General features: G+C 44.2%; 1 protein-coding gene across 3 annotated transcripts in view; it reads left to right on the top strand.

The window, feature by feature from the left end:
* Positions 1 to 17190, top strand: part of NEK11 (NIMA related kinase 11) — a 331532-nt gene that overhangs the window by 201548 nt on the left and 112794 nt on the right. For all 3 annotated transcript variants that reach the window (XM_056520669.1, XM_056520670.1, XM_056520672.1), the window contains exons 7-8: positions 8676 to 8825; positions 8915 to 8993. In XM_056520669.1, the coding sequence (XP_056376644.1) occupies positions 8676 to 8825; positions 8915 to 8993 (229 nt within the window). The remainder of the gene's footprint in view (positions 1 to 8675; positions 8826 to 8914; positions 8994 to 17190) is intronic.

Raw genomic sequence — 17190 nt, 5'->3', positions numbered from 1 at the left:
AGTACCCACGCACCCTCCCATTGGCTTGCATTGGGGGGGCGTGGTGTGACATCATGAGAGGCGTGGCCATGATGTCACGACCCCCGCAGCCCGCACCCAGCGTTCGGAACAAAATACCCCTTTAATATAGCCTTTAAATTAATAATAAAGTTAAATAAAATATGTTCCTTTTATTTCCTGTATTGTTAGTAAATGTGAAAACTTAAGTTTTATAGTAAAACTTACCTATCCTGTTAGTTTAAAATATTATGAGCAAGATAACAAACTATGACAAAAATAATTTTCACATTACCCTGTTGCCCCCCAAGTAATGCACCACTTATCTTGGCATATTTCGAGCTTTCGGAAAAGGTAAGGAAGAACACATCTGTATGTCTGCTTCATTTGTTCAATATAATGATGGCTCCATAAAGTGCAGAACTTGCATACAATTCTATTGTGGTCTAATTTTGGCTCAGTGAAACTGCAGGACTCCAGCTAGTGTACTGATGCTTAAATACAAATATAAAGCTGACTTTATAGTCTTTCCCTCATCTTTTATATAGCTTTAAAAACTGTAGCATTATTAACAAAAAACAAGTAAACAAAATATTGATAATACTTGTAATAGAGGCTGTAACTGAATGCATAAGTTTGCATAACACTTTGGCTTTCTATAATTTCATTTTTAACATTCATATATTATTCTAGTCATACTGATATGAAATGTATATGCCTTTCTCCATTACCTTCTAAGGCTGGGTTCACACCTCGTTTTGTACTTACGGCTCCCGTATACGGCTGGGAGGAGGGGTGAGCGGGGCTTAATCGCGGCGCCCGCACTCAGCCGTATAGGGGTTGGCTGCGTTTTTGGCCGTATGCGGTTTCCCGACCGTAGGCAAAAACGCGGTCGACCACGCGATTAAGCCCCGCCCACCCCTCCTCCCAGCCGTATACGGTAGCCGTACGTACAAAACGAGGTGTGAACTCAGCCTAAGCCTGGTATCTTTCTTGTTGATGTTCAGCAGTTGCAGTGTAACGCTGAGCGCTCCGGGCCCCCTGCTGGCCTCAGAGCGCTCACAGCATGTGTCCCCAGGCAGCGCTGCTGAGTTTCGCCGTGTGCGTCCCCGTTCTCTTGGGCGTGCGTGCATCGGGACTCTTAGATTTAAAGGGCCAGTGCACCAGTGATTGGTGCCTGGCCCAAAGTGGTTATTAAGGGTTAAGGTTTGTGAGAGGCAGTGCTGTTTGGACTTAATTAGGCCTGCACCTGTGCACTGCCTATAAGTACCTTCCCCTCCCACAGCCTCCTGTCAGATCTTTGTTGCCTTTTGTGCCATTGTGAAAGCGTTCCTGTGTATTCCTTGCCTGTTGCCGACCCGTTGCTACCGACTACCGCCTGTGAACCGTTGTTGCCTGCCCTGACCATTTGCTCCACCTTGCCTGATCCTCTTGTACCTTGCCTTATCTCAGCAGCCAGAGAGGTTGAGTCGCTACTGGATGGAACGACCTGGGGGTTACCTGCCGCAGCAAGTCCATCCCGCTTTGCGGCGGGCACTGGTGAAAACCAGTAATCCCTTAGATTCCGTTCCCCTGGTACGGCCCACGTCATCACCTCTCTGGCACAGCGGATCCACCACCAGCCTCCGCTACCAGCCCGGATCCTGACATGCAGTTTAATTTGCTCTGAATTGTTAACCATGTGCACAATAGCAACAACAACCACAAACTGGGATATGTGGCATATAAACATATTAAAACATAACCTTTATTAGGTATGTACCGTAGTTAAAAGATGATTATTTAGAGGTCAGTGTGTGTGTATATATATATATATATATATATATATATATATATATATATATATACATATATACCAGTGCAAAAAAGAAAATTTGCGAACCAGCAAATCACAACTCTAATTTCCCACTGCACATATATATCAGCACAACACCTCACAGAAACTCATATATAGGTGGCAATACTAGCAATAGCAAGTTGGGGGTCATATAGGAGATAAAGTGCACTCTACCCCTATGCTACCTATCAATACCCCTAGGGGATGCGAGAAACTGACCCCCAATATCTGGCCCTCTCTCTAGCACTTTCCGTAGCTGTTTGACACGTGACTGGGGCACTCGCCCTAGAAAAGGCAACCCCTGTGTTGCTGGATCCTGATCCCTACCCTGTTGATATAGAGCTAAGTGCACACATAGGATAATTGAGCCACTATAGGATATTTTATTATAAAGAGCTCGAAATGTATTTAAAGTAAAAGTATGTAAAGAAGGTTCTAACAGTTAGATGCAGAACATAATCAGGTATAACCATCTCTTCAGTCCTACACTTGGTTGATGTGTGCAATACATTTTGAGCTCTTTATAATAAAGTATCCTATGGTGGCTCAGTTATCCTATGTGTGCACTTAGCTCTATGTCAACAGAGTAGGGATCAGGTTCCAGCGACACGGGAGTCACCCTTTCTAGAGCAAGTGCCCCAGTTACGTGTCAAACAGCTAGGGAAAGTGCTAGAGAGAGGGCCATATCTAGGGGGCCAGTTTCTCGCACCCCATGTCACGATGCCGGCTGGCAGGTAGTGGACCCTCTGTGCCAGAGAGGGATTGGCGTGGACCGTGCTAGTGGACCGGTTCTAAGCCACTACTGGTTTTCACCAGAGCCCGCCGCAAAGCGGGATGGTCTTGCTGCGGCGGTAGTGACCAGGTCGTATCCACTAGCAACGGCTCACCTCTCTGGCTGCTGAAGATAGGCGCGGTACAAGGGAGTAGGCAGAAGCAAGGTCGGACGTAGCAGAAGGTCGGGGCAGGCAGCAAGGATCGTAGTCAGGGGCAACGGCAGAAGGTCTGGAAACACAGGCAAGGAACACACAAGGAACGCTTTCACTGGCACTAAGGCAACAAGATCCGGCAAGGGAGTGCAAGGGAAGTGAGGTAATATAGGGAAGTGCACAGGTGAAAACCCTAATTGGAACCACTGCGCCAATCAGCGGCGCAGTGGCCCTTTAAATCGCAGAGACCCGGCGCGCGCGCGCCCTAGGGAGCGGGGCCGCGCGCGCCGGGACAGAACAGACGGGGAGCGAGTCAGGTAGGGGAGCCGGGGTGCGCATCGCGAGCGGGCGCTACCCGCATCGCGAATCGCATCCCGGCTGGCAGCAGGATCGCAGCGCCCCGGGTCAGAGGACGTGACCGGAGCGCTGCAGCGGAGGGAGTGAAGCGAGCGCTCCGGGGAGGAGCGGGGACCCGGAGCGCTCGGCGTAACAGTACCCCCCCCCTTGGGTCTCCCCCTCTTCTTGGAGCCTGAGAACCTGAGGAGCAGACTTTTGTCAAGGATGTTGTCCTCAGGTTCCCAGGATCTCTCTTCAGGACCACAACCCTCCCAGTCTACTAAAAAAAAATTTTTCCCTCTGACCTTTTTGGCAGCCAAAATTTCCTTGACCGAGAAGACGTCCGAGGAGCCGGAAACAGGAGTGGGAGGAACAGATTTGGGAGAAAAACGGTTGAGGATGAGTGGTTTGAGAAGAGAGACGTGAAAGGCATTAGGGATACGAAGAGAAGGAGGAAGAAGAAGTTTATAAGAGACAGGATTAATTTGACACAAAATTTTGAAAGGACCAAGATAGCGTGGTCCCAACTTGTAGCTAGGGACACGGAAGCGGACATATTTAGCGGAGAGCCATACCTTGTCTCCAGGGGAAAAAACGGGGGGAGCTCTTCTTTTCTTATCCGCGAACCTCTTCATGCGTGAAGAAGCCTGTAAGAGAGAATTTTGGGTCTCTCTCCATATAATGGAAAGGTCACGAGAAATTTCATCCACAGCGGGCAGACCAGAGGGCAAGGGGGTAGGGAGGGGGGGAAGAGGGTGACGGCCGTACACCACGAAAAATGGGGATTTGGAGGAAGATTCAGAGACCCTGAAGTTATACGAAAATTCGGCCCATGGAAGGAGATCTGCCCAGTCATCCTGGCGGGAGGAAACAAAATGTCGCAAATAATCACCCAGGATCTGGTTAATTCTTTCTACTTGTCCATTGGACTGGGGATGATATGCAGAGGAAAAATTTAATTTAATCTTGAGTTGTTTACAGAGAGCCCTCCAGAATTTAGACACGAATTGGACCCCTCTATCCGAGACAATCTGCGTAGGCAACCCGTGAAGACGAAAAATGTGTACAAAAAATTGTTTAGCCAACTGAGGCGCAGAAGGAAGACCAGGAAGAGGGATGAAATGTGCCATTTTGGAGAATCGATCAACGACCACCCAAATAACGGTGTTGCCACGGGAAGGGGGTAAATCAGTAATAAAATCCATACCAATCAGAGACCAAGGCTGTTCGGGGACAGGCAGAGGATGAAGAAAACCAGCGGGCTTCTGGCGAGGAGTCTTATCCCGGGCACAGATAGTGCAGGCTCGCACAAAGTCCCCAACATCCGTCTCCAGAGTCGGCCACCAATAGAAGCGGGAGATGAGTTGCACAGATTTCTTGATGCCCTTTTTTAGATTCTCCTGGACGTATTCGGACATGGCAAGAGTCTCTGGGGCAGAGAGAGGATAAATTCTGCCCCGGGGTGGAGTAGTACCCGGGAGGAGGTCGATAGGGCAATCATAAGGCCTGTGAGGAGGTAGAGTCTCAGCTTGTTTTTTGCAGAAAACATCCGCGAAGTCCATATAGGCCTTAGGGAGACCGGTTACTGGAGGAACCACAGAGTTACGGCAAGGGTTACTGGGAACCGGTTTTAGACAGTTCTTGGAACAAGAGGACCCCCAACTCTTGATCTCCCCAGTGGACCAATCCAGGGTTGGGGAATGAAGTTGAAGCCAGGGAAGTCCAAGGAGAATCTCCGAGGTGCAATTGGGGAGGACCAAAAGTTCAATCCTCTCATGATGAGATCCGATGCTCATAAGAAGGGGCTCCGTGCGGAAACGTATGGTACAGTCCAATCTTTCATTATTTACACAATTGATGTAGAGGGGTCTGGCGAGACTGGTCACTGGGATGTTGAACCTGTTGACGAGAGAGGCCAAAATAAAATTTCCTGCAGATCCAGAGTCCAAGAAGGCCACTGTAGAGAAGGAGAAGGCAGAGGCAGACATCCGCACAGGCACAGTAAGACGTGGAGAAGCAGAGTAGACATCAAGGACTGTCTCACCTTTGTGCGGAGTCAGCGTACGTCTTTCCAGGCGGGGAGGACGGATAGGACAATCCCTCAGGAAGTGTTCGGTACTAGCACAGTACAGGCAGAGGTTCTCCATACGGCGTCGTGTCCTCTCTTGAGGTGTCAGGCGAGACCGGTCGACCTGCATAGCCTCCACGGCGGGAGGCACAGGAACAGATTGCAGGGGACCAGAGGAGAGAGGAGCCGAGGAGACGAAACGCCTCGTGCGAACAGAGTCCATATCTTGGCGGAGTTCCTGACGCCTTTCAGAAAAACGCATGTCAATGCGAGTGGCTAGGTGAATAAGTTCATGTAGATTAGCAGGAATTTCTCGTGCGGCCAGAACATCTTTAATGTTGCTGGATAGGCCTTTTTTGAAGGTCGCGCAGAGGGCCTCATTATTCCAGGACAATTCTGAAGCAAGTGTACGGAATTGTACGGCATACTCGCCAACGGAAGAATTACCCTGGACCAGGTTCAACAGGGCAGTCTCAGCAGAAGAGGCTCGGGCAGGTTCCTCAAAGACACTTCGGATTTCCGAGAAGAAGGAGTGTACAGAGGCAGTGACGGGGTCATTGCGGTCCCAGAGCGGTGTGGCCCATGACAGGGCTTTTCCGGACAGAAGACTGACTACGAAAGCCACCTTAGACCTTTCAGTGGGAAACAGGTCCGACATCATCTCCAGATGCAGGGAACATTGGGAAAGAAAGCCACGGCAAAACTTAGAGTCCCCATCAAATTTATCCGGCAAGGATAAGCGTATCCCAGGAGCGGCCACTCGCTGCGGAGGAGGTGCAGGAGCTGGCGGAGGAGATGACTGCTGAAGCTGTGGTAGCAACTGTTGTAGCATAACGGTCAGTTGAGACAGCTGTTGGCCTTGTTGCGCTATCTGTTGTGACTGCTGGGCGACCACCGTGGTGAGGTCAGCGACAACTGGCAGAGGAACTTCAGCGGGATCCATGGCCGGATCTACTGTCACGATGCCGGCTGGCAGGTAGTGGACCCTCTGTGCCAGAGAGGGATTGGCGTGGACCGTGCTAGTGGACCGGTTCTAAGCCACTACTGGTTTTCACCAGAGCCCGCCGCAAAGCGGGATGGTCTTGCTGCGGCGGTAGTGACCAGGTCGTATCCACTAGCAACGGCTCACCTCTCTGGCTGCTGAAGATAGGCGCGGTACAAGGGAGTAGGCAGAAGCAAGGTCGGACGTAGCAGAAGGTCGGGGCAGGCAGCAAGGATCGTAGTCAGGGGCAACGGCAGAAGGTCTGGAAACACAGGCAAGGAACACACAAGGAACGCTTTCACTGGCACTAAGGCAACAAGATCCGGCAAGGGAGTGCAAGGGAAGTGAGGTAATATAGGGAAGTGCACAGGTGAAAACCCTAATTGGAACCACTGCGCCAATCAGCGGCGCAGTGGCCCTTTAAATCGCAGAGACCCGGCGCGCGCGCGCCCTAGGGAGCGGGGCCGCGCGCGCCGGGACAGAACAGACGGGGAGCGAGTCAGGTAGGGGAGCCGGGGTGCGCATCGCGAGCGGGCGCTACCCGCATCGCGAATCGCATCCCGGCTGGCAGCAGGATCGCAGCGCCCCGGGTCAGAGGACGTGACCGGAGCGCTGCAGCGGAGGGAGTGAAGCGAGCGCTCCGGGGAGGAGCGGGGACCCGGAGCGCTCGGCGTAACACCCCATATAGGGTATTGATAGGTCGCTTAGGGGTAGAGTACACTTTATCTCCTATATGACCCTGACTAACTATTGCTAGTATTGTCACCTATATACCGGTATGTGTTTCTGAGGTTTTGTGCTGATATATGTGCAGTGGGAAATTTGAGTTATGATTTGCTGGTTCGCACATTTTCTTATTTGCACTGTTATATATACTAACCTCTAAATAATCATCTTTTAACTAGATACCAAATAAAGGTTATGTTTTAATATGTTTATATGCCACATATCCCAGTTCCTAGTTGTTGTTGTGTTTATGGTGGGATTGTAGTCAATGTTTACACTGGACTATTTGACTCTGGGATTTATGTGCACAAACACAAATTATTCAATTACACCATAGTTACAGCATTATAGTATTACAAAAGCACTTAATAACATATTAACTCAGAATGCATTGTGTGCTTTTATATAAAAAATGCAGAACCCTGAAACATTTCCTATGAACCATTATTGTTGCATAGATTTCCTATCCAAGAATTTTAGACATCCTAGAAAACAGAGATGAGAGAGTGCTGGATTATTACAGGGGCATTTTTGCTCAGTATCCAGGGTGTCATTTATGGACCTAGGTTGCCCTTTATAAACTCAAAGAAGCAATACAGGTACACAAGCTTGCTTTGGTTAATGAAGCCTGCTCTGTGTAGAACATTAAGTAACTCAAAGCAAAGATTAAGGTGTGTTGTAACAATGGGTGGGCTGGCATGGATGCAGCAGGGGTCCGTGACTACATTACTGCCCAGTGATAGTGTTCATCTGCTATTGAGAAACTCTTCTAGGTTGAAAGGCCCAGGGACTTTTTAGGGCACTACTACCAACTCAGAATCTGTATTCATCCATTACATACATCCACTAGGTTCATTTCTGAACTCCACAATTTTTATTGATCATATACTTTGTGACACGGTGATATTGTGAATATGTTACCTTTAGAATAAAATGTTGTGCTTCCTTGCATGTTTTGTATCTCGATGATCACAAGCTACATCACAAATGGATTATTGTTGTATTTCATTACATGCGTGTTAGGGTTGAGAATAACAAAAGATAACGTTAAGGCTAGGGGTAAAAACAAAAAAATATTACTCTGTAGTATTCTAAATGATGGACATGCTCTCGCCGGGTTTTCTTAGAAAGCATGTGGAAGTTTCCTTTTCCTCTATTTGCGGACAACTGTCTTTGCTGACATAATGTCCTCATGCTCTTGACTGATATGCAATAAACGACAGTGGCCAAAGCTTTTGTTTAATGATTTCATGAACTTTACCCCATAGACATAGTTCAAAGATATGCAGAACCGTTAAAATCAATGTTTTTGAACAAACTTAAAAAAAAAACCGCTAAAACAGCACAATAAATACAGTACTAGGCTGGGTTCACATGAAGTTTTGGCCATACGGGGACTGGATGGGGCTGGGGGATGGGAAAACCGGGCGCTCCTGTATCCCAGCTGGACCCAGCACCCATCTCATTCATTTGAATGAGCCGACTGGAGTCAAATAGTGACTCCGGTCGGCTCATTTTTGCCCCTTATCCGGTTTTGTGACCGGACTTAAAACCACAGCATACCACGGTTTTAGGTCCGGTCACAAAACTGGATACGGGGCAAAAATGAGACAACCGGAACACCTGGTTTTCCCATCCCCGAGCCGGATCTGGTCCCCGTATGGCCAAAACAAAATGTGAACCCAGAGATATTATTTGGTTATATGCTTAAAAGATAACTGTACAGTTATCTTCTGTGCAGAAGCCGTACAGATGTAACACATTTTTAAAACTGTACTAACTCTAAATCTATGTATTCTATAGGTCTTTGGGCTGCATTCTTCACGAAATGTGCTGCTTGGAACACGCTTTTACAGGTTACAGTTTCTTAGCTGTTGTTTTGAAAATTGTGGAAAGTCCAACACCCTCTTTACCTGACAGTTACTCTAGTGACCTTAATTTACTACAGAACAGGTACAGTGTGCTCCATGTATTGGTATTGTCGTGTTGATCATGTTGTTTTGCTACATGAATTCTGTATTTGCATATGTTAATTTCATTAGGATGCTAAGCAAAGATCCTTTACATCGCCCAGGAGCTGGAGAAATACTTCAACTTCCATTTATAGCAGAACAGCTGCAGGTATGTAGAAATATATCAGTTTTTTTTTCTTTTTTTCCCCCCTGTAAATTAAGCATAAATATATATTACCTAAAGGGAGTTTATGCCATTTATTGCTAGTTCTAAATACACATGTGGTAGCCCTTGGGGGGTGTATGGTAGTGGTGGTATGGTATAGATATATAAGGGGTTAATGTTAACCCTAGAGTTCGTGTCGCCAGGCTGAGGGCTGGTATGCTGAATCAGTGTTCCGGCCTATCGCCGCCCTTCCCAGTAACGATAGGTGCATAAAATAACGGAATGTCCACAAGGAGATTTGAACTTAAACTTAAATAACGTTTACTGAAGTGCTTGCAATATTCACGGCACAGTAACAGTCTCGTACAAACAGTCCTTTGGTTACTTAGCGACTGGCAGTAGTTGCGGACCTTGAGCTAGACAATAAGTCTCGTAATTTAGGAAGAGATTTGTAGATCTGTCCGGATTTAGGGGAGGTATTAGATCCAGAGATGCTGCAGAGTGTTTGGGAGATGATACACTCTATAATTATAATTGTTCAGCCGTTGTCGCAAGGCTCGGGCCTAACTCACTGCGATTACTGCTGTACAGGTCTTGCTTCCTTGACAGCCCACGAGGTAAGAGAGAGAAACATGGCCGCCGCTCCCTTATATGGGCTGGGGCGTGGCGAATCTGATTGGTCCGAACGTCTGCCATTCACCTTACATGGTGTGATGGGATCGCTTACGTCACAGGGCCTCCTAAGGTCCTTAAGCCAAATACCATAGAGTTCACCTTGTCACATGACCCGCAGGTCCTGCAACGCTAATGAAAACAAGTGATTAACCATTTATCTACATATACTATGCTATTTACATTAACCTATGCATAAATTACTGATTATACATTAGAATAGAGGCGACTAGGGGTAGACTAGATTACAGGGATCCCTACGTCCTAGGGACTCTGGCTATGGGGACCCATAAAGAAATAAGTACCGTATAGAATGCGGTGCTGGGACACCACACAGAGGTATAAATGCTGACATTTTCAAATGTGCTTACATTCTAAAAGCCACATAGATAAGAGTATACTTGTTTTTAGTCTTTTGCATTGCTGTTACGGAATGAAAGCTTAAAGGGGTACTCCGGTGGGAAAAAAATGTTTTCAAATCAACTGGTGCCGGAAAGTAAAACAGATTTGTAAATTACTTCTATTAACCTCTTAAGGACCCATGACGTATGCATACGTCATGGGTCCCGGTCCTGCGATATAACGCGGGGTCACACGGTGACCCCGCATCATATCGCGGCGGGCCCGGCGTCATAGTGAAGCCGGGACCCGCCTCTAATAGCGCGCGGCACTGATCGCTGTGCCGCGCGCTATTAACCCTTTAGCCGCGCGCTCAAAGCTGAGCCGCGCGGCTAAAAACGAAAGTAAAAGTGCCCGGCTAGCTCAGGGAGCTGTTCGGGATCGCCGCGGTATAATCGCGGCATCCCGAACAGCTGTAGCACAGGAGGAAGGTCTCTTACCTTCTCCTGTGCTGTCCGATCGCCGAATGAATGCTTCAAGCCTGAGATCCAGGCTTGAGCATTCAATCGCCGAAAACACTGATTGATCCATTCCTATGGAGATGGATCAATCAGTGTAAAAGATCAGTAAATGCAATGTTATAGCCCCTTATGGGATTGTCCTCTTCTGACCCCTATAACTTTTTTATTTTTCAGTATATAGGGATGTTTTGATAGGACTTTTTGATCGCTTTTTATACAATTTTTAAGGGTATTCAGAGTGACCAAAAACGTGCGGTATTTTATAGTTTGGACATTTAAGCACACGGCGATGCCACATATGTATATGTTAATTTTTGTTTAAAGTTTTTTTTTTTTTGTGGAAAAGGGGGTGAAACAAACTTTTATTAGGGAAGGGGTTAAATCACATTTATTAACTTTTTTAAAACTTTTTTAATCTATTTTTTAGCCCCCATATGGGACTGTTACATGCAATCCTTGGATTGCATACACTGTTCAATGCTATGCTATAGCATAGGGGTCAGCTGATCGGGACACCACAGTTTTAACAGGGTGGTCCCGATCAGCTCCGCTGAGCAGCCAGGAATGTTTATTTTTTATTTTTGATGCCGCAATCAACTTTGGGGTTAATGCCTTATAGCAGCTGGGACCACAGAAGGGGAGCGGGCGCAGGGTGTATAGGTACGCCCTGCATCCTTAAGGAGTTAAAAATCTTAAGCCTTCCAGTACTTATCAGCTGCTGTATACTACAGAGAAAGTTGCATTGTTCTTTCCAGTCTGACCACAGTGCTCTCTGCTGACACCACTGTCCATTGTTCAGAGCAGGAGTGGTTTGCTATGGGGATGTGATTCTACTTTGAACAGCTCCTGACACAGGCAGAGGTGGCAGCAGAGAGCACTTGTAGTCAGACTGGAAAGAACTACACAACTTTCTCTGCAGCATACAACATCTGATAAGTACTGGAAGGATTAAAATTTATAATAGAAGTAATTTACTAATCTTTATAACTTTCTGGCACCAGTTGATTTGAAAACATTTGTTTTCCACCAGAGTACCCCTTTAATCTTCTGTACACTTATCCATCAGTTCAGATACACTAGTTGGTTTCATGCCTGAACGGCTCATTTCAGATTTTATCAAGAATGTATGCCAATCCAAAACTTCTTAATCTCCTAACTCATTTGAATGTAGACTTTTTGTTTTAGATCATTGGTTTCATACATAACACATACTTTATACTTATACTTTGGCTTAAACTTAAAGACAGAAACAATCGCCTTAAGAATTTTCTGATACAGTGCAGAATTGACTATTCCTTCAATAAATGTACATTGTGCAGGCTCCAAGCAAACATTACCAAAATCTCACATTGTTGCCATGTTTAACTATTAATATGATTGTCTTCCTGTGGAATGCTTTTTGCAAAATATACAGTAATAGGACTTAATATGCACAAAATAACTTTTGACTAGTTTATCATTGTCTTGGAAGTCTTCCAGATTTTATTTCATTTGATGTTATTTAATCATTATTGATGCTATCCTTGGATAGCAGTGGGTTCTGTCTTGCTACTTTCCTAGATTTATTTCCCATCCTTCCTTTTCCTATTTTTTTCTGGTTTTGATATGCAGTATGTGAATCCTTACTGATCATATTTGAAAATTTGAATTTGATCGTTGATCTTCGCCTAATCCTATTGAGAATATTGAAGACTTATTTTTATAACTCTTTATAGCTTCTGTGCTTGCTCTTATGGTGCCTACTACCATTCAGGATGTTACCAATTGAATGGAAACTAGCAAATATATTGAAACTAAGATATCCTATAAATGTATAATAGGTCAAAGAAAATTGGACACCCGTGAATCATATGTACTGTATGCGTCTGCCAGGTATAGCTATGAGGATGAAAAGCAACAAGAGCAATCACCGGATATCCCTAACTCTCCATTATGCTGGAAATTACAGAAAGTGCTGAGGAAGCTTGTTTAGAGTAATAATAAGAAAAATAATAGTTAGAAATATTACGTGTGTTCACAAAGCCTTATACATAGTTACAATACAAATAAGTGGAATCAGGAACAGAGCATAGGGCAAATGTAATCATATACAAGGAACAGCATATAGCTGGTACTACTGCCTCCTCCCCAAGCACACCTAGGATCCTCGAGCAGTGTACACAATCAGTCCAAATGTTACTTTGGATGGTGCTCTACCATCTGAAAGGTAAGGTATGTGAAGTTCCAATATCCAAAGAATTAAATGGCACTCTTCCAAACAGTAAACTTTTGTTTATTTGGATAACATTGTCCAGTTACAGACACCACATGGGCGATAGGCCGTTTCTCACCACACTGGGCGCTTAATCGTGACCTTTGATATCAGTCCAAACCCCTCCCTTATATTAGTAACTTTATTAGTATAACACCTTTAAAAACTTGACATACACAACATAACATAACATAAAAACAGTAATTGGGGTTACCTGCACATATAGATAGGTCAAGTGGGGATTTAATATTAAATGGAAATTTACCTTTATAATGTTAAGACAGGTAAACACCAACTTTCACCGAGCGCTGCCATCCGTGGCTCAGTAAGGAAAGACGTTAATCATGCACCTGCTGTCAATGAGAAAAAACGCTCAGGTCTCCACGCTCGTTCAGACCGAGCGGTCCCAATGAATCTGTCCTAAGTATTAACTCTGTCTCTTTCTGCAATAATTGTTTGTGCCTATCCCCTCCACCTGCTTGTATCTTATCGACTGCAAGTCCTAGATAGCATAAATCTTCTCTTTTGTTGTTATGGACAGTCTTCATATAATCAATCACCCGCTGACATACCCATTCTGTTTGTAAGGATCTGAAATGTTCGCGGATGCACATATGAAGAGGGCTTATAGGCAGGGGATTGGCACAAACGATTGGAGGGGATAGGCACAGTTATTGCAGAAAGAGACAGAGCTAATACTTAGGACAGACGCATTGGGACCGCTCGGTCTGAACGAGCGTGGAGACCTGAGCGTTTTTTCTCATTGACAGCAGGTGCATGATTTATGTCTTTCCTTACTGAGCGATGGATGGCAGCGCTTGGGGAAAGTTGGTGTTTACCTGTCTAAACATTATGAAGGCAAATTTCCATTTAATATTAACTCCCCGCTTGAACTATCTATATGTGCATGTAACCCCAATTACTGTTTTTATGTTATGTTGTGGATATCAAGTTTTTAAAGGCATTCTACTAATAAAGTTGTTGTATATAAGGGAGGGGTTTGGACTAATGTCAAAGGTCACGATTAAGCATCCTGTGTGGCAAGATACAGCCCATGGGCCATGTGTTGTCTGTAAGCAGACGATGTTATCCAAATTAACACAAGTTTACCATTTGGAAGAGTGCCTTCATATACTTTGGATTTTGGAAATAGGGCAAATGTAACCCTAACCATGGTGCTACCATGAGACAAATTCTGATATTCCTGCAACTAAGTCAGCGACCCTTTCTGCAGTCCCACTGGTACGGATCCTCAAACAGATGAGGCTTCCTGTAAACTGTACAGTAGATGGTCTGACCACTTCACAGGGAACAATTACAGAAAAAAAAAAACATTGAGCACCATTGAATAACAAGGATAATCCTTGTTTATTTTATTTTACTTACAGAATAAACATTTAATTTGAATGCATATAAAAAAAACATAAGCTGGCAGATAATGCCCAACTAGTTTTACCATTCTGGCTTTAGTTTAATTACCTTAAATTTGTACATTCCATAAAAAAGGTTAGCTGACATTTACTTCCAGGTTAGTTCCCTAAAGACACAAATAAATAATACATTTTAAAAAATATATATCAATATAGTCTATATAAATATAGTTAAGGTTCAATATTAAGGGCCATTGGCATTAAAGTATCATTCCTATAAATAAATTCTAGGCTAACATTTTAATAACATCTCCTCACTCCTTCAAATTTTCATCTTACAGATTCCTGTAAAGGTTAGAGAGGTTCTTCCTATATTTGGCAGAGAAGTATAGTTACACAATTTGACATCATGCTTTTTTTTTGTGTTATTTATATGTTTATTAACCCCTTAGGGTTAATTTTTTAACCCCTTAGGGTTAATTTTTTTTCCGTTTTTGCACTTTCGTTTTTTCCTCCGCACTTTTTAAAAATCATAACCCTTTCAATTTTGCACCTAAAAATCCATATGATGGCTTATTTTTTGCGCCACTAATTCTACTTTGCAGTTACATCAGTATTTTTACCCCAAAATCTACGGCAAAACGGAAAAAAAATCATTGTGCGACAAAATTGAAGAAAAAACGCCATTCTGTAACTTTTGGGGGCTTTCGTTTCTACACAGTAAATTTTTCGGTAAAAATGACACCTTATCTTTATTCTGTAGGTCCATACAATTAAAATGATACCCTACTTATATAGGTTTGATTTTGTCGTACTTCTGTAAAAAATCATAACTACATGCAGAAAAATGTATACGTTTAAAATTGTCATCTTCTGACCCCTATAACTTTTTATTTTACCGCGTATGGGGTGGCATGAGGGCTCATTTTTGGCGCCGTGATCTGAAGTTTTTAGCGGTACCATTTTTGTATTGATCTGAGTTTTTGATTGCTTTTTATTAATTTTTTCATGATATAAAAAGTGACCAAAAATAAGTTATTTTGGACTTTGGAATTTTTTTGCGTGTACACCATTGACTGTGCGGTTAAATTAATGATATATTTTTATAGTTCGGACATTTACGCACGCGGAGATACCACATATGTTTATATTTATTTTTATTTACATTTTTTTTAATGGGAAAAGGGGGGGTGATTAGGACTTTTATTAGGGAAAGGGTTAAATCACATTTATTAACTTTTTTTTTACACTTTTTTTGCAGTGTTATAGCTCCCATAGGGGGCTATAACACTACACATACTGATCTTATACACTTTTCAATGCAAAACCATAGTTTTGCATTGATCAGTGTTATCGGTGGTCGATTGCTCAAGCCTGCATCTCAGGCTTGGAGCAATCAATCGCCGAAGGGACACGCCGGAGGAAGGTAAGAGGACCTCCGCTCGCGTCCCAGCTGATCGGGACACCGCATTTTCACTGCGGTGGTCCCGATCAGCCCCACTGAGCAGCCGGGCAGCTTTTACTTTCGTTTTAGACGTGGCGTTCAACTTTGAATGCCGCGACTAAAGGGTTAATAGCACGCGGCACCGCGATCACTGCCGCGCGCCATTAGCCCCGAGTCCCGGCTTCAGATACATTCCGGAACCGACCCGATATGAGCTATTCTCCCTGGTTAGGGACTAGTTAATGCTATTATCCAATGGGAACTCGGGCAGATCTATTTAATCCCGAGCTCTGCTGAACACTGTGCTGGTTATTTGTTTTACCTTTGTTTGTTCGTCTGAGTTTTAACCATGGTTGATTCCTGTTTGATATTGATTTAGTCTGCTTGGTTTTATGTACATCTGTCGGCTTTTAGTACCTTGTAATATCTTAGTCTGTGTTCACACTGTGAGTCTTGCTTTTACCCATGCTCTGTATTTAGTATTCCTGTTTAGAGTCCTGACCTGTATTCCTCCATGTTATGGAGTTTGGTTTTGTAATATTCCTGTTTGTTATCTTGATCCTTTTCTCATTCTAGTGTTCCGTGTTTTATATTTCTGTTTCCTTCTAGGTCAGTATCACACGGTGATCACGTGATCACACAGGGGAGTGTGCCCGCTGGCTAGTAGTCTATTTGGTTTTGGTATTGATGTCCCTCCATGTTTGGAATAAGGAGTCTAGTTTGTTGTTTGTTCAGTGTCCATTGTGAACAGTGTTCTATGTTTCCTGACCTGTTTAGTGTTTTACATTCAGCTTATCTGTTCATCCCCTTCACCTCTTGGTTTATGCTGTATACTTATTCCATATCTAGTCTTATTCATTTATTCATATCTGTCATTTTAAATTCCGGTTTCTGAACTTTATGTTAGTACACTATATCCTGCCCTGTTTGTATATTTATATCCAGTCTATTTTATCTGGTTGTTTGGTTGTTTTCCCGTTATGTATCTGACTTATCCCCGACTATGTACAGTATTGTTTGGGTACCTTTTATGCCCATTGCACTTTAGGGCAGGGAGGGACCAGCTCCAAGTTGTCGATCCGCCGTTTAGGGTGGACGGGGAAGTAGGCATGGAGTGTTTCTAGGGACAGCTTAGGGCTCAACCTCCCTGTCCATCCCCGGTCATGACAGTAACCTAGCAGGGGTTATATGGTGGTGACATTTGACTCATATAAAATTATAAGCATGGACTGCAATTTTAAGAGTTTGGGGCAGTATAGGCACAAAAAGTATCTTCAGGAAGTAGAAAAATTTAGGGAGCAGGGACAATTTCACTGCCTCATTCTAGCTAAAGAGAAAGATGGGAAGGGTTTGCCTTCGAGATCAGGGAATTAAATTCTCAAAAGAAGGAGAGGAGGATGGAATTCTCCTTGTGTAATTATTGTGGCAAGAATAATAATCGTCAAATCTGGTTTTGTTAAGTTTTGTGCTAATTTTGTAACCCAACAGGAGCTCATACTCTGTCAGAGTGTGATGAAGGATAGAGAGTGAGATTCGTGGGTTGCACAGCAGGATCTTCTACAAAGAGAGAAACCTTTAATTTACACCATGACCTTATTATTAG

This window comes from Hyla sarda, chromosome 5 (genome assembly GCF_029499605.1).
Source record: "Hyla sarda isolate aHylSar1 chromosome 5, aHylSar1.hap1, whole genome shotgun sequence".
Lineage (NCBI taxonomy): Eukaryota > Metazoa > Chordata > Amphibia > Anura > Hylidae > Hyla > Hyla sarda.
The sequence above is the reverse complement of the archived record's forward strand: the minus strand, read 5'-3'. Positions and strand labels throughout refer to the sequence as shown.